Raw genomic sequence first — 23,024 nt, forward strand, 5'->3', positions numbered from 1 at the left:
CTGGGGGTAGACAAGTGCAGGAGGATCACCTGGGTGAGGGGTCCTCATGGAGTGGGGGCGTAACACCCAATGGCAAGACATGGTATCCCCCTTCCAAATATCCCTGTCCCATCCTATTTTCCAGGATATTCCGACTTCCCAGATCCGCCCCTTCCTACACAAACACTGAGCCGAGGAAGAGGTCGTCTGAGTCTGAAAGGAGTACCACCCATGCAATACATTGGAAACGTCCCACTAATAAGATCCGGCAGGGTCAGGCACTTGACCTTAATTACATACACCTGGTACCCATTAGCCCTCCACACATGGTTAAAAGGTGAAACAGACACACTCTGAGCAAGGCAATGTACAAGAATGTGCAGTACTTCTAGGGCGACTGAGAACCAAGCGGAGCAGAGCGACATGCCGAGGGACAAAAGCGAGGTACGGAGAAACTTTGAACACCCCAGCAAATTATCGTTTCCTCCGAAGGGCCTTAAAGGTTGCGCAAGGAAACCCAGCTAGAGAGCAGAGACCAACCCTGGTTGTGTTTCAAGGATACCAGCCACCCAGTTGGGGAGGTGCAGCGGTAGTTGTGGCATCAGCCTTGACTTCAGTATCAAAGCCGCGAAAGACGAGAATGAATTAACACAGCTGATGAGTTGATGAAAACAAAGAAAGTCCGGTCTCTGTTAAATAAAACTTGACATTAACAGTATCCAATGAAGGAAGGTTGCATGTGCATTGTAAAGAACTGTAAACTAAAGAAACGGAGTGGACCGGCAAAAGAAGGATTGCCCAATCAAATGTCTCTGTGAAATGTCTGATGCTGTAGAAGCAGCGGGAAGAGAAAGAACTGAGATGTAAGATTTTAACTATTAGGTTTGATACCGTCAGAGGGAAACCTGGATATGAGAGATGCATTTACCAAGGTGCCTTGGTGTAGGAGAGATAAGTGGCATTTGCAGAAAGAAGGTCGAAGTGGTCATGCCGAGGTAAGAGCAAAAGCCTTGCAGTTTCGAAAGTCTTCGGGAGCAGTAGGGAAGTGAAAGTATTGAGCCCGACAGAGGGGAGCCTATGAAGTTGTGATTGAAGCTTGGGGAAGGGAACCCCCACAAAATTGATATTGAAAGGTTTGAGCCCGGCGGAGGGAAACCTGTACTGAAGTGTGGCAACGAGAAGGAAACAAGCTTTTGTTGAACTGTATTACAAGCTAAAAGGTAACCTGGGCTGGAGTGAGAAAGCCGAGAGGTGCAGCGGATAAACAAGTGACTTTTCGTGGAGGGCCAAGATGGCCTGGTCCATGAAACAAATCATTTTTTTTAAAAAAAAACATTTTTATTGGTTTAACAGTGTAACTTAGACTCGCATAACATCACATGACATTGTACAGCTTATTGTGTCTCCATAAACTCGCACCCCTCAACTCTCTTCACCCTCGACCCAGCCTACTCCACGTGCATTGTACTACACAGTACACCTTACTTTCCTGCAGCAATTCTTCCCACTAGTCTGTTATTTGTGTCTCAGTACTACTGGCACCCTGGGCATCTTCATGTTCTGAAGCCCACAATTCTTGCACAATGTGCTTCCAGGCATCCCATTTTGTGAACCCTGGCCACGGCGGGCCCCTTCTTGCCACACTGAGGTTTCAGCAAGCGTCCACTTTTGGAGGTCGCTCCACTAAAGGCGCACCTCTGGACCCTTGCATGCTTTCCAATCCATTGATATCCTACGTTTCTCCAGGATATATACTAGGTCTTTCAACCTACTAACATGTCTCACCTGTTTCGGCCGCGTGAAAAGGTTTAGCAAACAGGCTGTAGGGGAGCTCATATCTACGGTTATCCCCGCCTTGGCCAGGGCCTGTGCAATTTCATCCCAATAATGCCATAGTCCAGGCCCAGAACATATGCACCAAATCTGCATTAATTGCCCCGCATTTCGGGCAGGCCTGCTCAGTTGCCTTGTGTTAGGGAGAATTCTCTGTAAGGTTAATTTCCCAAACCTAGTGAGTCCCCCAGAAGCTTTGCTGGATTTTTGGGGTTTATGTTTTTCTCTCCTGCTAAGAGTGAGATTCTTTTACTCCCACTCTTAGACATGATTTGAGGTGTTCCTTTATCTTTCAATGTGTTTTATGGGCTATGGGGTCTTTTACTCCATAGGGTCTCATGTGTTTTTTATGTGGGTTACACAGCACCCTCCGTGCCGTAACCCAGGGGTGTCGTAGCGACCCCCCAACATAGACTCCATACCCTGGGACTAACTACTGTCTCCCAGGGCATGTAAAGTCACCATTGGCTTTACTAGTCCCAGATTATGAACAGAAACCAGTACAAACCATCATATTGTGGACGTACTGGTCGGGGCAATTTGATTGCCCCGGGTTCTGTTGTTCGAGGGGGCACGTCTCCGTCCCCCTGATCGAGTTTTGGCTGGTGGCAGTGGATACTACTTTTTATATTCGACCGCAAATATATCTCTATGGGATTTTCCCATTGTTTGAGGCTACCAACTTTATTTAATTCTTATAGCCTTGAACATAGCGCCGGTTTATTTAATTAATATTAATTCACCGGTTGGTATTTTTTGCCAGAACTCGATTCTAAAATGGCGTTTGTGTTCTCTTCTGTGACTCCAACCCAAGTCGTGCCCTTTGTTCCACTTTTTGGCAGGTTTCTCCACAGAAGCCTCCAAAAGTGGTGCCACTCTGTCTGGATACCACAGGGGGTGTGGGAGGGGGTTTAGGCACCCTGGACTGAGTTACCTTGGTAACTCAAGTCGCACTCTTGTGTGATTGGCCGAAGTGGTGAGCCGGCCGGCTCACCACTTAGCATGTTTGATTGACAGGTAGGCTGAGTGAATGGGGGTGTGCTGCATAAAAGCAGGGCTTTGGGGACTGGAACTTCAGAAGTCGCCACAGGACCTAAGAATCCAAGGAGGGAGAAACTGAGCCGACCTGCAACGACGACACCACCGGTGGAGCCCTGCTGAACCGTCTCACCACTTTTCCCGACGACAGAGGAGATCTCCATTGGAGTCTCTTCTTGCTTTGACTGGTGGGGATAACCAGTTTTGCCTTCTTTTCACCTTCCTGGAGCATCTCGTGGCCGCCTTGCCCGTGCCAAGCACCCCGGAAACCGGAATACCACAGTTTACCACTACCGCGAAGAGAAGTGTAGTTCCTTTTAACCGGAGAACTCCGCGGCTGGTTTCTTCCCTGGCAATGTATCGACCTTCATCTTTCCTCCACGGCGAGACCTCTTCTTCCTCTGGACGAAACACCGACTTGCACCTGCTGCCAGGAACAACTGCCCCAGCTGGAGCTTCCTTCAAACTTAAGGTACTGTGTCCCGCCTGGCTTCCCTTGCGACAGACCATTCGGGGTGACAGTAAAGCCTCGACTTTCTAACCTGGGCTAGCCTGGGACAACCTAGCTAACTTTTCCTGACTTTAATTTCATCCTTTTTGTGCGAACTATCTACAAGACTCTTTGGGCATAACCCCACTGTGTGAACCTGGACCCCTTCTGCTTGCTCTCTCCAAGAGTGGGCCTTGCAATTGACTTCCTTGCTCTCCAGTAGAACTCTGCCTATCCTGCCTTCCTGTGGTTCTTTGTAAAAGTATTGAAACTTGTGTGCTTCCTTAACTCTGCCTTTTTCCCTCCCTTTCTTTACAACTTATTAGTGTCATCTTATGTTAAGCGCTCACCTCTGTCTGAAAATAAGTGGTGTTTCTCACTAAGACTTGTCTAATAAGTGAATAGGGTTGTATATATATATGATAGTGACTGTGTGCTGAATTTACTTACCTCGTTTTTGCTAGTGTAAATCACAAGTGTGTTTTTAAATAAATAATTATATACTTTTACACCAAAGCTCTGGTCAGTGTTTGCTTGTACTACAGTGTCTCTGTACCTATTGTGAATACTCTGCATACTGCCTAACTCTTCTTGAGGCAAGTCTGACTGCTCAGCCACAGCTACCAAGTGAATCTGTGTGGTACAGACTGCTACCAAGTGGGTTTACTGCCAAACACCTGTAGTCTTAAATCTTTTGCAGTGGTCCCTAAGGGAACTGCACAGGTTTCTGCCTAACACCTTGCTAAACTTGGCTATCTCCTTTGGGGTCAATACGCCCTGTGAATGACATATAACTGAGTCAACTGGAGCCTTGCGTTCCTAGATACCCTTTTGTGATATGCCAATATTCGACTCCAGGCAACATCTGTGATCTGCTCCTGCAAGTCATCTTCCCAACTGCACTTGGTCTGTTCAAGCATATCTCCCCATTGTGACATGAATAACTCGTATATACTCGACACTGTATGTGCGTCCCCTCCGCTATATCATACGATGTTTCTATGAGCTCATCTTCTTGTAGTTCTCCCTCGCTGCCCGGCCATCTCTGCGGCACTCCTCTGAGGAATGCAGCGTGTTTGATGTGCTGCCCCACATTCACGCCTAATTAAGAGGTGAGTGTACTAAAGTCCATCGGTTTGCCATCTCGGAGCAAGTCACCTACTGTGACCACCCCATTGCTTCCCAATACTTCCTGACAATCTGAGTTGGGGGTCGTCTTCTTTGATTGTCAGCAATCCGCAAGGAGAGTAGGGCGGTTCAACGAACTGCATCCTTGTATCTGAAGCCAGAGTGGTCCGTAGGGTCCAAATATGCCGCATTACCCCGTGCTACAAAATGTGGGAAAGGGAGTTTACTCCGCCATGCTGACATTTCTTTGGAACACTCCTTTTTGCATTAAACATTCTCTTTACACATTGATTGTATTATAACGAGTGCAGGCTTTAGATTTATTAGTATAGTACTTTTTGCTGAACCCATTTTTCCTACAAATGGTATTCTTATAGGGCAAGATGGTAGTTTTCCAACCCCTTTTAAACAATAAATAAAGGTTTTGAAACTTGCAGCTCTGGTCAGTGTCTACTTGTGATACCATGCCTCCCTCACATGACCCACCCCCAACTATGGCCCTTGTCTTCACCTCGGGCCATAACCTGGATGCAGGGTCATTATACCATCATAATAACTCTTCCCTCGGTCTATAAGGCTATATAAAGACCTATCTTATGTTGTCGTATTAAATTAACAAGTGGATGTTAATTCATGTTTGTACTTTGGTTGACACTGACCTGCATCTGTTTTTTTTTTCTTCTTCTAAAGTCACTTGTATGATCTCTGTCAGCTATTTCCTGATGCTGCTAGCGAAAGTCTCAGAGGTGTCTTCCGAGATGCAGCTCATGAAATGGAAGAAATCTTAGAAGCAAAAGGTCATTCAAAATTTCCTTCGCTAGATATGGTGAGAAGCAGAATACTGTGTAGTTTAAAATTCGATTCTTTGCCAGGATATTGTAATGGTATTTTGTACTCCAACATTAACCATTGTTAATTACTGAGCTAGCCATATATGTGAGCTGTATTTAAGGAAACCGAATTCCAACTGGTAGAACGATTGACAATGAGGTGTTCTGTAAGTTGGCATTCATTGTCAGTGTTGGGTCATATCCTTTTTTTGGTTTTCTTTTTGCTAACTCATGTAAATCCTTTATGCATTTTGCTGGCCTTTTTGTGTTCTATTTTTTTTTTAAATAAAAAAAGACTCAGTACTGCAATCATTTTGGATGCACTGCCCTAAGTAGTCCTCATGGCAACCACGGTTTGTGTACTTTAAAATTCCCCATTTTGTCCCGGGGTCAGTCCTCCTCCCCCGAAAGTGTTGGTCATAGGCTGATGGCAGCTGTGTACTTTTATATTGATTGCAATGTGGTGTAGAGTTTTATTCACATTAGTAGCCACTTGCTTCCTGAAAAAAGGGCAACATGGCGTTTTTGTTTAAGTTCTCTGACCTAGGCACGTTTACTATATTTGCTTTTTGACTATTTGCTGAACCCATTTTTCCTACAAATGGTACCCTGGTGGTTAATCCATAGTTATGAAAAGACACAACGGATCAAACATAGAGGGTATAATGAACATCTGAAAGTTGGAGAAGAAAAAGCTTGTAGAATTAGGACTAGTTGATTTACCGATGTTGATTAGTGTATGGATGTTGATTGTAGGGCTGAGTTGGTCACTCCCAGCCATGGGGTGGGTTTATAACTGGACCACTCATTCACTGGATGTCGCAGAATAGTGTTATGTCCCAAAGTGGGTTGCAGTTATGGGTTAGTGGCAACTTTGTAGTTTATTTCTGTCTGCGTCACTTTGCAGCCGTTTTACTGTGTTTGTAACCACTGGTTCCATGTGATTACAACGAAAATGGGAATAGCAAAAAATGCAGATACATTTTTTAATTTGGGGGGGGGTGGTCACCCTCCCAAGGCCCCGTTTCCCTAGGTCCATAACCCCACCCTAACACCCTCCCGACCCGTTTTATTCCCTTATCCCACCCCATATACATTTTTAGTTCTTTTCATTATTTTAGGGTCGTTTAAAAACGTGCTCGTTATTCCTAATTCGTTTTTATCACTGTATATCATAACCACTTACCTCCCTGAGCACACCAAAGGGACTACCAAGGCATTTGGTCATTTGGCCTTGTTTAGTTTTATTGTGGGAACCACCATTTGGGCAGTTTTGTGAGTACTTCCCAAGGGCAACAAAGGCTCCCTTATGTGAACGACATCCAGTTATTACGGATTGAGGGTCTCCCAGACACCTCAGTTCACATCCTTGTCTTTGTGTATGCCTGCAAAAGTTATGTTTGGTAGTGGGCCAAAACCTATTGGATTGCTGCCAAACCTTTAAATGGTGTAAGGATGGCAATTGAATCACTGGGGTAGCCCTCCGCCTTATGTTTAGGTCTGGAGCAATGGTCTGTGTAGCTGAAGACTTAGTTGGAGGCTCTTTGCTGTGCTGCTCACTGATGAGGCAGAGTACTTCTCCTCTTTGATCCAAGGGAATTCTGTGTCTGGCGCTCTTCTTGGTCCGGCAAGGACAGCTGTATCTTCTGGTGCGGCAGCCTTGCATGAGCCTTTCAAGGCTCTTCAATCAGCCTTGAAACCTGGATTTCTTATGTACCTAGGAGTCCTATCCCAGCAAGTGCCTGCTCCAATCTTTATTCTGTAAATAATGTATTTTGCTGTATATTCTAAATACTTTGCACTGTATATAAAGTTTGAGTATATGTATTTTCACTATGTAACCATGTCTAAAGTTGCGTACTGATGCCTCCGGGCCTGACGGTGCGAGTTACAAATAAAACAAATACAAATATATAGGTGATACTCACCGGAACAGAATTTAAAGTCCCCACAGGCTGTTGGTAGCAGTTGCATTTTTGCTGCTCTTCAAAAGTTCTTTCTCCTTCAACTGATATCCCAGCCAGTAAATCTACCGCTGCCCCTCCTTCTGGGATTCACCTGCCTCCATTCCTGAAGCCCTTGGCCATCACTGTAGTATCCTGTGACTTGCTTTAAGTGGTCACTATTGGGCTCTTTGGCTTCTGCTGCTTCTGTGAAACCCAGCACTTTTGTTGGTGCCTTTGGAAGGGGTCATCCAATGTTGTTCAGTGTATTTTCATGAACCAGCTGTCTCTAGGGGCTCTGCCTGCACACTTTACCGCAGCAATGGGAATCATGACCAAAACTAAAACCATATGTTGGGAAAGATTTTCTTTTTGCAACTTTCCCTCCATAGTTTCCTATGGCACCCCATTATTTTTCTGTTTTTGGTCCTGTCCTGACTTTTTGAAGGGAAGTAAAGACTTCGGCTCCACTTCCTTTGCCTTTTTGCTCACTTGTCATGGGGAAACTATCAGTACTGGGAAACTGTTTCCCTTTTGAATTTTTGTATTTGTACAATTGCACGCAGCTCCTAGCAGTGCAATGGGATAATTTTGATATCACCCTAGCTTTTTACCCCAAGGATATTTGGTTGCTTTTATGTGCCTGCTGGGTAAGATGTTAACCTTAATGCTAAATCTACCTCACTTGTGAGAACCCCAGATCTTTTTGCCGGACTGGTAGATTCATTTTCCCTATACCTCAGTGAGTGGGAATGTTTTTCCACACTCACAGATCCTTTAACTCTTTTTATGGGTGTCATTTTAAGACTCTCCGTAGTGTCCTTTTGATTTTATCCTCTTGGACAACTTTTGGTATATTCCCTTTTATAGTTACTGGTTTGCCCTTAGGGAACCCCTTTTAAATTCTCTGGCTAACTTTGTCAGAACTACAGTTACCAAGGATAAAAAGGATATTTCTATCCCTTCTACATTTTAAGTGAAACCAGCACACCCCACATATATGGAGTGCTGGGGAGATACTTGGTATCCTCTTTCTCACTAGCACTGTAACAATTCTGTTACAGGGACAAGCTCACCGTAAAATAGCTGGTAGCAGTGAACCTTTTTACAAATTCGGTGAACCTTTTCTGTGGGCTGTTTCCACGGCCGTGTTAAAGGCACCGATGGGTGCCCATTTTAGCGTCCCTTGTACTTTCTTGGATCTTCCACTGCCCTCCAGGGTGGGAAAGTCCTTTGTGTGATTTCTATTTTTGTGGGAGACCTTGGTCAAGCCCGCCTAGGCTCCAGAGTGTCTGTTAAGGCAGGAAGCGAGGGAGGCATCCAGCCCTCTGTTTTCTAGCCTGCCTGCAAGAATCAAGTTCAAACTGGGAGGCTGGCTGTCCTGAAAGGACTGCCACCCCACTAGGTTTGAATGTTGCACGTCTGTTTGTTTGGCTGGGTTCCTGCATAAGTCTGATCCTGGACGCCGAAGAGGTAGTCAACCACTGAACCTGAATCCGAAGAGAAAGATGAAGAAAACGCAGCTGAGGCCGTTTCCGCGATAATGGAGTGCCTGCTGTTGCCTTTCCTTCCAAGCGACGTGGGGACTCTGAAAATGACAACCCTGACCCCGAGCCTGGTGAGATCAACTAGACTCATGAGGACCTGCATCTTGAGCCATCGGACGTCATGCGACCTTGCTGGACTGCAATACCCCAATACCCTGGGACCTCGAGCCATCGTGCGGTGCATGATCTTCCGAATTCAGAATCTAGCTGAAACTTTGGTGGCATCCTGCTGGACCTCCAGAGATGTGAATAGAGTCTGAAACGTCCCCTTAACAGAGTGCTGGTCCTTACAAACGACGAGTATTCAGTCACAATATTCAGTCTTCTGACTCCTGAAAAGGGCGTCCAAACAGAGCTGCATCCAGCCACGAATAAACTCTTGCCTGGTGTCTTCCCCTTGATCCTTGCTGCAAAATCCCTTACAAAGTCCTGTCTTCCGTCTTCATGACAAGGGAGTCCATCGACCAGATTTTTGGCTCCAGAGCCTGAAGTCTCCCCCGCTGCAACTCTTCTTCTGTGCTGAGGTACTGTGTTGGCTGGGGTACTTAACTTAAGCCTGCGTGATTTCTGTAAAGCTTTGGGGTGTTTCTTGTGATTGGAAGTTCTCACATCCAGTTCACCCAGGCCCACTGCTGGAATCCTCCTAGGGTGTCTTCTCAGAATTCCCCGGACCTTAACTTTAAAGTGAATTACTTACTTGTTTGAACAGTCTTCCACAGGAACTCTGACTTTTGTCTGCAACAGAACCCCATCTCGCCCTGCCTACAGCTGGCGCCTAGACCACTAGGGTCCCTCTTCTGCCTCTGAGTATACTTGTGCAATAGACTAGGGAAGGACTGGATAAGTAAGGGATTCTGTCTTAAAGTATAACAAGGGTTTGAAAGTACCTACTTGTGAAAGTCACAAGTAACTGTCCCTCTGAAAGTGAGCAGTTACAAAAGTTCTAACTTACCTTGAATGTGTTGCCATTCTGAAAAGTATATGTAAGGATATTTTACTCAACTGTGAATTGGTTGTGCTTCTTCCCCAAAAGTAATGCTGTTGGCTTCACTTTACTATTCCTGTTAGGATATAAATGAGTGCCCCAATTGGGTTTTGCTTCCCATGACTTGCTGTTAGACTGTCTAGAATAAGTCTGCCTTAGGGTATACTTACCTTTAAGTTGCTGGTAGCTCCTTTTTTAAAAGTATATGGGTTTTACCTACATTGAGTTAGCTGTGTGCCATCCTAAAATAAGTTAATAGGTTATTGCTTACCTTGGTCTGTGTTCCACTGACCTGAAAAGCAACTGTAATAGTAGATTACAACATTAGGGTTTACCTGCCTAGAATAGATGAGTGCCATTCTCTTAAAGTGTTCTGTAGGTGTAGCCTACCTTGGTCTGCCTGGTGCAATCCTAAATTAGTGTAAAGAGTTCTTGCTTACCGTAGTATGTGTTCCACGGAGCTGAAAATCATCTCTAGTTGTATATTACACCAACGTGCCTTATTCACCTAGTATAACTGCATTATCCTGAATGTGGTTAGAGGTTTCTACTGTTCCTTGAACAAGTGTTCCACTGTTCAGAAAAGTATACCTGCATTTTGGTTTGCTGCGTGATTTCTTGAAGTGTCACTGCATAATTGACAGGTCTTGTATTACTGAAAAAAAATCAGAAAGTAACATATGGTTTTACTCCCCATGAATAGGTGTGGTCTATACTAAATGTGTATATGGTCTGACTTCCCTAGAATTACTGTTTGGTATTCTGAAGGTGTATGCTTTGGTCTGTGTACCTTCAAGCATTGTGTTTTGTTTTGATAGTGTGTTTGACTCTATGACCAGTACTTGCCCCAAGACTTAACTTGGCTTTCTTGTATTTATAATAAACCTTTATTTTATATAATACTTCTGGTTATGTGTTTCTATTGAATCCTCAGTATGCTACAGGTTCTTTGAACCAGTCTTTAAAAAAGGGAATAGATCCGATCCAGGAAATTATCATCTACTATCAATGTTGGACTGCTCAGGTAAATATTTGCCTATTTACTTCTACAGAGGCTACAGATCTGGGTCGACGATTCGGGTGTTCTGGACAGATTTGAAAGCGTTTTCAGAGCCGGATACTCGACCTCCCATAATCTGTTAATTATGAACAATCTCGGAGTCAAAGCCTTGTCGCCCAATAATCCCCCATTATATGCATTATATATCGACTTTAAGGCAGCCTTTGACACCGTTAATAGGGATAAATTGTGTAGGAAGCTGAATGGAATGTGGTGCCTGAGGGGCTACGAAACACTACAGTACAGTTGAGGCTGGACGGAAGCGGAACCACCACCAGAGCAATAAAACAACTTGGGGGGGTGGGAGTGGGTGAAGCAGGGATGTGTGACTGCACCAACACTTTATAACCTGTTTGTGTCTGACATTCCTGAGTACATTTGTGATGTACATAATTGCCCCCACAAAACTTGGAACTCAGCATTGCATAGTAATGGCCTATGCAGATGATGTGGTCATTTTTGACCACACATTTAGCGGAGTACTGCGATCGGCTGAGAAGCTCTGGGAATATGCGGAATTAAATGAATTGGTAATATACCATACTAAAACAGAACTGATTCTTTACAGCCATGGCAAGGTTAGCCGCCCTAAAATGAATGTCAGATGTGTGGAAATTCAATACACCCACTCGTATAAATACCTGGGATTTGAATTTGACTCAAACTGAAATTTTCACTCTTGCGTGCAAAATCGCTGAATAAAAGCGGCACAACTTACTGCTATGATTGGTCCGTTTCCCCGCAAATAAGAGTGGTTACTCTATCTGGGCAGCCCGTCAATTATATGGTCCCAATGTTGATGTATGGTCTGGAGGCCTTGATTAATAACAATCTGGATTGGCTCCAGATTATTGAGGGCAAGTTCTGGCGAAAGCTTCTGGGTCTCCCGCAAGGTATACCGATGTCAATTCTGAGATTGGAGTTGGGCTTGTCTTCCCTGAAATCCTTAGTCTTAAAGAGAGTGGAACATTAAAATATATACAAATACTTCCAATATTTTATTGGTGTCTGTGAAAGAGGATACGAGTATGAACAAACAAAGTTCTTGGTAGAAATGACCTCACTATTCAAGACTATAGGATGGATTCCTAATTGGGACGACAGCTCAGAACATCTGAAATACCTTTTGGGAGAGCGAATAAAGTTATGGGACTGGCAAAACAACTTTGTACATCTAGAAAGCCTAAGTAGTTATGGATTCATATCACATATACTTTAACATGTAAAAGGGCTCAAGGGTACCTAAATGTATGTCCATAAAATAATTTAAGGTGTTTTATAATGCTTATGCGCATTAACCATCTGCCAGTGTTAACAGTGATCGGCCCTGAACGAGCTATACCTAAAATTGAGTGCTTCTGCCGGATTTGTAAGAACAAAGCAGAACCTGAAACAGCTAGACATGTTCTTATGTTGTGCCCCAGGTTGAGTTTATTCTATATTAAGCATTACAGTAGCTATGTTCATAACCTGGACTACATCAAGGAAGACAAGTTCTGGTACATGTATATAAATACATTAAATGCAAGTCTCCATCTGGCGTTATATAGAGTGTGGTAGATGGTCAAGAGAAGACTGATGGACTCCAATCTCCCCATTTAACAAAGGTTGATGAAGGGATCACTTGAGCTTGACGTTTACTAATCCTTACGGCTGCGGGTGGAACCCAGCTTTCCACTTGTAAGTGAAAGATCTTATGAGCATTTTGAGTTCAGAATATATGATTGATGGATATTTTGTATATTCTTATCATTGTTTGTTTATTTTATGTACATTTGTGTTTATCTGAGGATAATGATCTGGTTGCTTACTCTATATTAGAATAATATGCTGTATTGTATGAGTTTGCTAGAAATTTTGATGATTAATCTGATGTTTTAGATATGCTCTTAATTGTTTAAATTGTTCAGTTATATGTAAAGTTTTTGTTTATAAAACTATCACATTAAATTAAATGTTTAAAAAATTAAATGTGTACCTTCCTACAGCCCTCACTCCCTCCTAAAATAAGCCTGGCTGCTGTCTATGCTACCATATACCCAGGTGGTACAGCCTTATACTAAGAGTGTACTCTTGTACTGTCTCAGTTGAATAGTTTGCTAAGTCCTTAGACTTCAGAAAAACTGTCCTTACAGTGCCTAAAGACAAGCTGGTGACTGCAGTTGTATTTTTACTGATTTTGCATTATTTGTGGTGTGCACATTCACGTGTAACTAAAATGTGTGTGCCATGAGATTTTCATTTGTTCTTTGGCCATATTGAAGCTTGGCCTTATTCCTGCCCGCTCGGGTCAGAAAATTCTGTATAAGGTCATGCATTTGCCTGGGAAAGCTGCGGCTTTTGCAGGGACTTTGTTGCCCTGGAGGAGGCCTGGGAGTCACAGCCCAAGTCTGCTTCTGGGATGGAAATGAAACCAGTAGTTGCCCTTGATTGGACAATTACTGGCTGTTTTCCCGATCTGTGTCCTTGGTCGTATACAGACATTGTCCACGCAATTCATAAATTAAAACCTTCAAAATGCACAAGACCAGATGGGCTTCCCCCTTGTGTAATTAAAGATGATCCACTGTTCTGGGCAAAAATCTTTTTGGAACTATTTCATTGCATCTTTCGTTCCAAAATCATTCCTACTTCATGGCTAACTTCTATTATTATTCCACTACACAAAAAAGGTCCTTTGAATGACCCCAAGTGGGTTTCAGAAAATCTATGGCAACGGAACTGAATGCAAGCATTCTAGCTCACCTTATTTCACTCTGCTAATGGTCCTGTGTTTATTGCTTCTTTAGATGTTTCGTCAGCCATTGAGGTGAGAGGTGTGCTTTGGTGGAAAATTTTTGTCTATATATTTCCGCCACATTTAGTAGCCCTCATTGCTCTTCTTCACCATAATACCAACTTTAAAGTGCAAATTACTCATGAAGGCCTGCTGACGATGCAATTCCCACTGCGATCGGTGTCAAGCAAGGGTGCAACCTTGCAGCAGTACTGTTTAATTTGTACCTTGCCGACATCAATAGTATCTGGGACTCTTCAAAATCATTTGCGGCCTGCTTGGGTGCCTCAAATATTTCCTGGCTTGCTTACGCGGACGATGTCCTTCTTTTTGATCGCACTCCATCGGGTCTTCCAAATAAACCTGAAAGTTTTCTTCTGTACTGCACCCAAAATAATCTATCTGTATCTTTGGTACCACTAATTTAATTATTCTGTAAGAAACTAGAAGCAGTCATCCTTTATGGATTAGATTTATGCCTTGTGGAAATTGACATCTATCTAAATAAGCTCCAAAGTAAAATTTGAAAATACACGCTTGGACTGCCCAAATATCTTCCAAATGCTATAATGAAGCATGAACTTGGGCTTAATTCTTTGGCCTCTCGCTTTAACTGGAGACTGCTCAAACTTTACTAAAATGTAATTTCCTCCTCCGAACTCCTTTTTATGAGGATTTTTCAAAAATGTTGGCTAATTCCCAGCCTGTGTCAATTGCTCAGTTTCAATAACACATGTTAAAACTTTTAGAACAAATTAACATGCAGCCTGAGGACCTCAAATGGCAGCCAGGCCTTGCAAAAAAAAAGGCATTTCTTGAACGATTGGGCTGCCACTTCTGATCTAACTTCCTTCTATACCTCCTTTTCTGAATATGCAAAATGTAGGCATATCGAATATCGCCGTCTTCTATATTTGACCCTATTTCCTTGTAATAAGTCACTTAACACATACATGAGGTTTCGCAACAAATTTATTTCACACAAAAATGCGGATTAAGCACTGGTAGTCTAACGCAGAGTCTTTTAGCGACACTACATGTCGATTCTGTTGCTGCACTGACACTGTGGAAACCTTAAAACATCTTTCTTTTCTACTCATATTTTGAGCAAATTAGATTGCATTCTTAATATCTTTTAAAATATGCAAACACAGCATCAGCCAGAAAAATTATCTGGCTTAGATGCATGTGGGGCAGGAATAATGCCATAATTCTAGCCACTGTCCGCTTTCTATGTCATATTGAATCAGAACTAGATGCAAATAGGGCAGGAGTAATACCATAATTTAAGTCATGGCATGTTAGTCATATTTAATTAGTACTCAAAGTTTAATCTGAGGAATGCACTATTTGTGAATGTTTTTTTCCTGTTTTTGTGTACTCACAATGTCCTTTTCTTAAAATGTATGTTAATGTTTTATATTTTATTCTTTTGATTATGATTAACACTCTTTTGTTATTCATTTTACTATTTGAATGAAGTAGAAGACATTTTTCTATTCTTCACAAGAAATGTTATTTGTTACATGGTTTTAAATGTAATGTCATTTAAAGTTGTATTTTTGTTATGAAACTGAGAATTATTTGTAAAGGTGCATAAGCACTAAAAACAAATAAAAAATTAAAAAATAAAAAAAACTACTGGCTGTTTGAATGGTGCAGATCCTTACCATTTGTGGACTTGGAGTTTCTTCCAGATCGAAGCTTGGATAAAAGGAGGACCACTGCAGTGTTCTTCAGATCTAAGTTGGAACAAAGAATCCCTCGTAGAAAGGCACCCTACTGAAGGTTCAAATAAGATTCCTGAACTGGCCCCGAATCCCTTCCTATGTCTGGCCCAGTGAATCCCTGCTCCTCTGCATGATCTCTGAGGACCCTAAGCAGTGCTTCAGCTCTTGGACTAGTGGGACCAACTACTCTCAACACCTTCTGGAGGATCCACCCCTTCAGAAACTTTGGAAGTGGACTGCCGAGTGGTCTGAGCAGCTCTCTTGTGTGCTACCTCGCCAGATCCATTGCTGTTACAAATTGAAGACTGAAAATGTGGTCATCAGCTTGTGCCACAAGCCGCTTTCTCCCCGAATTCCAAAATCCTACCTTCAAGGGAACCTGTCCTGGAGCAGCTGGTTTGACTGCGAAGGGATGGACGCCTGTTGTCACCTGCAAACGGTGATGGTCGTTGCTGAAACTTGCTTTCCTCCATCCAGTGAAGTGTCTGCATTCCTTCACCGACAGGGGTTGCATCTTGTATTACCAACCTACAGGAAGAATCCTTGCACCTGCAACTCCTGGGCTCCAGGCAGAAAACCTGCATTTCCTTTAGTAAATTGTTTTACTTTGAAACTAATCACCACCACAAGCCAATTCAATCTTTCCTACGGAGAACTCATACTGGTGACTCATTCTGTTGGTTCCTGTGACTTAAGACCCATTCATTTTAGGGTTCTGACTTGTAAAGCTAGGATATTGCTCACATGATTAGTTATCATTTACTGCATCTAAATTATCTGTGTTGCTTGATTGTTATTTGATGTATATTTGAATCTATGGGGATTGTATATATTTGAATTATAGTGTGTTGTGTGATAAAGCTACCGGTTAAATTCATTTTCCAGTGTGTTCATAAGGCCTAAAATAAAGAACTATTTTTATAACTAAACTGAAATATTGTGTGGACTCAAAGAGGGCCCCTGACCCCACTCATACTCTCCTGAAACCAAGCCATTACCGCTCTGCACTCTACCTTTATTGGGTTTTGACTAACCTCTCCGAGCTCCCTGTTAATTACTAGGGTGGCTTACTAAAATCTTTCCACCAGGCCAGATTCTAAAATCCATTTGAACATCATATCTGAATCCTGCGCCTACAACTCCACGGTTTCCTCCTTAATTAGGCTGGTCTGCATCTTGGGAAGTCTTCAGACGTTCATCTGTAACCGCTTTAATCTTCTTTGTTCCTAGGCTTCACCTGCAGTCCCTTTTGGAACTCCACCCTAACAACGGCTCACACTGCATCTGAATTCTTCATACCAGTGTGCAAGCTTTTTTTCATACTCAGCTTGTCGAACCAGGATCTACATTTCCTCTGTGGGATCGTCCATCCTTGCCAGCCCAACGATTGTTCCCCATACAGCTTCCCTCAAACTTTGGAAACTCTTACCTTCTTACAGACTTTTTCCTGTTAAATATATGAATGCACTTTTAAAACTCTGGCTAATTACAAGCACCTAAATATTTTAAATACAATTCTGCTGAACATTACTTTCCAGAACGGTTCGTTTTTTAAAAAAAGCGTAGGAAGAAGTTGAAACTTGCACTTTCAGTGCACTGCACTAAACATGCCCTTAAACAGCAGGTGCATGTGTTTGGGGGGTTTGTATTGTGTGTGGTAGGGGGCTGGCGATGGGGTTTGTGGGGAGCCAGGGCAGTTCAGTAGTTCTACTACTTAGGAAAGATTCTTCTTCTTGCAGCTTTCTCTCCTTTTTGTTTTGATCTTTTCCTGTTTTTGGAGGATAAGTAAAGCTTTTTTACTCCGCTGAACTTGCTAACCTCATCTGTCTTGGGGGGCATGGATCAGCCCTTCAGCCTAGCATTGTATGAGTAAAGTTATTTCTTTATTTTTCCATGCACACACCACTTTCTCTGAAGTGTGGTAGAGACACTGTGTCTTTAACTTTTGTTGTTCAACCTCTTAAGTGCCAGGCTATTATTGAAGTCTATGTAAAAAGGACGAGTATACTCGTCCTTGGCACTTGTTAACTTGGTAGTTACTTGCATGGTATGTCCAGGATGGGCTGGTGTCGGCAAATACTTTTGTGGTGTTTTATGTTTCAAAGTCTTGTGCAGTTTTTGCTTTTTAATGCGATTCAGAGTACCCTATACTCTAAAATAACAATCCACAAGATTTTCGCCTGTTTTGCCCATCTTTCATTTCAACCTTCTTCAAGACCTGGAGCGGCCAGATTTTCCCTATATGGCAAACACTTTACCAGGTAAAGCACCTGCTTTCACAGGCAAAGTGACAATCTATCTGTGTGTGTGGCCATATGTGGGGCCAGGGTCTATCTGGACACAGTCCACAATCATGACGGAGTGTCTGTTGCTGGGCATCTGCAGTGGCCAGCAAAGCATACATTAGTTTTCAAAAATTGATTAGCAGAGTTTGCTAATTAAAGTTTTCTTGATTAGCAAACACCTAGTTGAGTCAAAATTTTGTACTGATATTTTTAATGTCACCAGACATTATTTGCAGGGTGCAAAATTTGCACTTGCTACGATCCATAGGCTAGTGATATTTAATTCTTGGCAAATTCTGTGTCTATGTATAGATTTGAGCTGGTGAGGGACATTTTATGGCTGGCTAGTAGTCGCAACTTGAATTTTTACACCTTATTTGTATCCACAATATAAAATAAGCAACACTACAGAATTTGTGTGCACCAGTGAAGTAAGATAGTATTGAGATGTTGGTCTGTAATATGTGAAGGTTAGCTGCATGAATGGACACAAATACAGTAGGGCTGGATGACATGGACCAAAAATCATCTCTAGATATTTTTGGGTTGACTGGCAATATGCAATATATATCTCAATATTGTTTTTGTTCGTTAAATGCTCAGTTAGTCAACTACATGCGAGATGCCAACAGTGCTAATACTGAACAGTAAATACAAAACACAACTCTTAATCTTGTCAGTTTACCTCATCCTGAAATTGTAATTGATTCAAAAGGATGTCATCTCAACAATAATGGCACTACTAACAAAGAATACAAGTACGATACACATCCCTATATGCACTGAAGTGGGCATTAAGTGACATTTTGTCATATTGATTTGTCATCTTAATTTAATGGGTGACATATATATTTCTGAGGCTTGTGTATCTGCTTAGAATCACATGCTTTGCATAGGACGACATCTAGTGAAAACTGCAGAGTATTGCACATGAAGTTCTTCAGAGTTCGAAAAGGGTCATCGACAGAACTTGTTTGCAATACTATCCCTAGTGTGACGTACCCTGTAACCATGATCCTCCACATGTCGAGGTCTCTCAAATAATTTTTTTCCACCATCGTGGATAAACGACTTACTTTGGAGTCCTGTATCGAAAGCGACTTTTGGGTTTATTCCATTTTAATTTCAACTGCCGGTTACCGATCAGCACACCTTCTCAATGGCTGTCCTTCGTAACTGTAGAGAAGTAGTCGAGTATCCCCACTAAAAGCTCCACCCCCATGTTGCCTATATGTTGGGAGCCGGAAATTGCAACACATGCAGTACCAGTGAGAAAGAATTCTTGAAATAAAGTATCCATTGAGAAAACCCTATATGCATTCGCGAAGATATGGTGGCCTGCTGGACAAAGTCCCGGAAGAAGTGTGAGTATGAATGAGAAAGAAGATTGGTGACTTCATGTGGAGCAGAGCTGACACACCCAGAAATGATACACGAGGCAAAACAACATAAACATTCTATAAGATCTGAAGAGGAGGTGTTAAAGGTGAAGATGCTCATGCTACAGAAATAATGAAGAAAATGCAAAATCAGTTTACACTTGTACAGATGCAGTAAAGCAAGTAGAGAAAGTGATCTTAAGTCTGGCTACGTAGTGAGTAGTTTGTGGCGATGTGCCAATGTATATACATAGGAATGTAGAGAATCTGTATGTTCCACAATGCACATTAGCAAGGCTTGAAACCCTGTGATTGGAAAGGGTTTTCAGTGTGGCGCAGTTGGAAAATAACTGATGGCGGAGGAGAAATACAAGAAAGGCTTGGCTGGCCCAGCACCAAGAAGACAAGGCCACCATGAGCCAGATTGCCATACAGTAGTTACATGAACGTGGGAAAAAAACTTCTGTTTGAGGTGGAATGGAAAAACACTGAAGGCGTCAAGAGTTCATCATTTAATAGTATTAAATGCAGCAAAGAGCTCAAACTCAGTCTCCAGTCACATGGTCAGATCAAAATAGGCATTTGGTCGAGCTACACCGAAACTAAGAAGATGCTCCCTTTTATTCTCAGGCACAGAGATTTTCTACAAGGCCGTGTTCAAAGCCTTAATTGACTGCCAGACTGCAAGAGTAATGCTAGATGTTGGGCTAATTGGGAGGGGAGACATGATCACGCCCACCCTGGAGTAAGTAGCCTGTGTGCTGCTAGTGTGTGGAATATTCCAGAAAGGTACAAGGGTGCCAAACCAATTGTAGATGACCACGTGTCAGAGACCTATAGTTTGTGTAACCAATAAGTGTCAAGTATTAGTATTCCGTGTGCAAAGAATAATCGCATGCTTTGCAAATTGCAATCACATATTATTGCTAAGCTAATTTGGGAGCATGAATCCAATTTGTTCGCTCTTGGGTACAAATTGTTTATGTTCACATCAATTGATGAATCTATCGCCTTTATTGAACATCAGCCACAGGTAGAGTCTTCACCTGTACACCTAACAAACCTGGATCATAATACACAGAAGGCCAGTATTGCTTTAAAAGAGCAACTTGATTCAGTTGCTAACCTAGTCAAAGGTTTGGCCTGGTTGGAACCATTGATAAAAACAATCACGAATGCCAACATGTCGATTAATACATCATAATATACTGCTTTTTCCATCAGCTCATAGAACTGCTGTGGCTTCAAAAACTATTATACACATGGTTCCATTCTTCTAAATTCAGTGAATTGCCTTCCATCAGTATGTTACAAGAAACGATGTCCGTGAAGGATATCATTTCAGATGGGTATACGGTATTCTCCCACAAGGATGAAAAAGGACCCGTGGGTAAACCCTATGGTGGTCTAGCGGTTTTGATAAAAAATGACATTGATTGCTCCTCATATGTTTTTGCAGCTTCTCCACAATTCTTAGTCATCCACTTCACTTTACTCATGAATCCGCGTCGATTCTTTTTAATTAGTTCACTCTATTGGTATCCAAATTCGATTCCCATTGGAAAAATAATCTTCAAACTTAATGCTATTTTAACCAATGTTTTATTACTCAATCCTAATTTTGAAATCATTTTAGGAGGCGACTTTAATACGTCGCTCCATATGGCACATAGTGTGCTTTCCATGAACACTCTATCCCGGATCAAGGGTTCTTCTTGGATCCAATTCTTTGAGGATTGGGACCTCCAGATAATTGCTGATAACATTCAAATCAATCCCTTCACCTGGCAGAGAGGCCGGATGAAATCTTATATAGACTACATCATTCTTTCTAATGGAGTAGCTAGGACGGCAGATCCACTTAAATTAGGTATTGCAGGGAACAGTGACCATCTGTTGGAGTGCTTGCTTGCTATAAGCTTTGATATTCACAAAGCTGATGCGAATCTCACTCTGCCTATAATTGGCTGTCATGATTCCTGCCCGAAAACCCTCCAAGATGTCAGGCTGGAGCCAGGCCACGATCACCTACATGGCCCTCAAGGGCCTCTTCATCCCTCCAAAGACCCACTTGGAGTCAGACTTGGTGCTTGTGGCACCAGACTCACTCACTCCCATAGGATAACATTGGGGATTGGACTTGTAGTGCATTTATGGGGACAAGATGGATGCCCCCACATATTTCGGTTCCCAGAACTGCATGTGTGGTCTAGTCTTTTGGGTGTGGTTCTGCCCAGAGACACCTGGGATACCCAGAGACTATTTAAGCCACACCCAGGCTGAGAAACATGCTTTGCGTTTTCGGCACCTGCAGCGTGACACTCACCGTGTTCGGATCGGTCTCCAGTAGGCCTGCATCTTTCTTCTGCGCTCAGCTCCTGCAAGAACAAGAACACCGTTAGGAACAGCCTTACCTTGCGGCGCTTCTGCGCATCAGTCATCGCTCCTTCTGTTCTGCGGGCATCTTCGGCGGTGACATTCCCATCCCGGCACGCCGCTTCCTAAGGAAAAGGGAAAAGAATAGAAAAAAAGGCATTAGTAAGCATTCTGCAAATCTTCGCTTATTTTTAAATACTGTACAAGCTTCAAACGCTTACCTGAATCGCAGACGCTCTGGGGGAACTCTGTCTCCGGAACTTCTCATCCCTCTGCAAGAGGGAAAAGAAACTCCAGGTTAGCGTGGAAACATCTAGAGGCGCCGCATACCGCGCTTACCCACCGCATTTGTTCTTCATAACCGGCATCCACGCTGAAAACGTCGCGGCACCTAAAAGACACAGAAAAAGAACTCAGTTCAATGCAAGTACGAAAGGGGTACATCGCGCATCGCGCTCTCACTCACCTTCAGCGCTACTCATCTCAGCAGCACGCCGCCATCCCCGGACGCCGGCCATCATCTAAGGAAGGAAAGGAACGAAGTTAGACAACTGTTCAAAAGACTCATTATACTTAGATGTCGGACTCTTGCCAGTGAAGTAACTAGGCAGCAACGAGCCTGCATCAATCAACGCGCCCCTGCGCTGAAAGCAGGACGGAGAGCACACTATCCAAGAAAACAAGGTGAGCTGTGGATCAAAGGGAAGGGTTGTACCCCAGGGAAGATGGGGTTCACACACACAGAGACAATAGGGAGTTAAACTCTACCATTCCTGTGTTTCAGGCCCAGTCTCCAGTCGAATAACCTCCAGGGAAGGGTTCGAGGTTGTAAGAGGTCAGAACAGGCTGAGTGACGTCCCCATGGATACCAGGTGAGCGTTAAATTGACAGCCAGTTACTTTCGGTGCAATGGCATCCTGCCACTTGTAGAAAACTTAACAGTTTAGTGAATCGCGATCTGTGGGTTCCTTCCTTCAATCCCAGTGGTGAAGACCCAGCTCTACAAATTGACAGATGGAATCTAAATATGATTCAACAGCATCTTTGCAACATAGCTGACACAAAGTTCTAAGAAGCATGTAGCTGTGAAACAACTTCATTATAATCATCTGATTAGTGCACTAAAACAAAAAAAACTATGCACTGCGACAGCTAAGAAACTTGAACCTTAAGGCTACAGAACATATTCTAAGAAAAAAAGCTATTCTTCTATCATACAAAAATGAGATTAAAAGAATTAAAATTGAAGCCTTTTTGGCATACAATCAGAGAATTATTAATCTTATTTGTACTAAGAACACAAGGCAGATATGGAAGATGATCAGAAATCCAATGGGCAAACAGCAAATTGAGCTTCAATCCTCAATCTCGGGGGATACCTGGGTGCAATATTATAGACCTAAGTACTCTTGTCCATTAAGATTTCGTGAATTTAACACTAAAGATTTTTCCAAGGACATTTTACCACACTGTCCATGGGAAATAAATGATATTTATGATGCCTTAACTAGACTTAAAAGTTCTAGGGCGCCTGGTCCAGGCGGGCTCCCCCCATGTGTCCTAAAGGACGATCCACATTTTTGGGCCTCAGCTCTTAAAAGGCGATTTGATATTGTATTTCAAACAGGACTATTCCTAGTTCCTG

The 23,024-nt window shown here is 42.8% G+C and overlaps 1 protein-coding gene across 1 annotated transcript in view; it reads left to right on the forward strand.

Annotated features, from left to right (window-relative positions):
- The window catches only part of NOP14 (NOP14 nucleolar protein), a 423,446-nt gene that overhangs the window by 324,611 nt on the left and 75,811 nt on the right, over positions 1-23,024 (forward strand). The window contains exon 11 of the mRNA XM_069632061.1: positions 5,159-5,294. Within this exon, the coding sequence (XP_069488162.1) occupies positions 5,159-5,294 (136 nt within the window). The remainder of the gene's footprint in view (positions 1-5,158; positions 5,295-23,024) is intronic.

The sequence above is a fragment of the Ambystoma mexicanum genome, chromosome 6q (genome assembly GCF_040938575.1).
Source record: "Ambystoma mexicanum isolate Mex_15411 chromosome 6q, UKY_AmexF1_1, whole genome shotgun sequence".
NCBI classification, from domain to species: Eukaryota; Metazoa; Chordata; class Amphibia; order Caudata; family Ambystomatidae; genus Ambystoma; species Ambystoma mexicanum.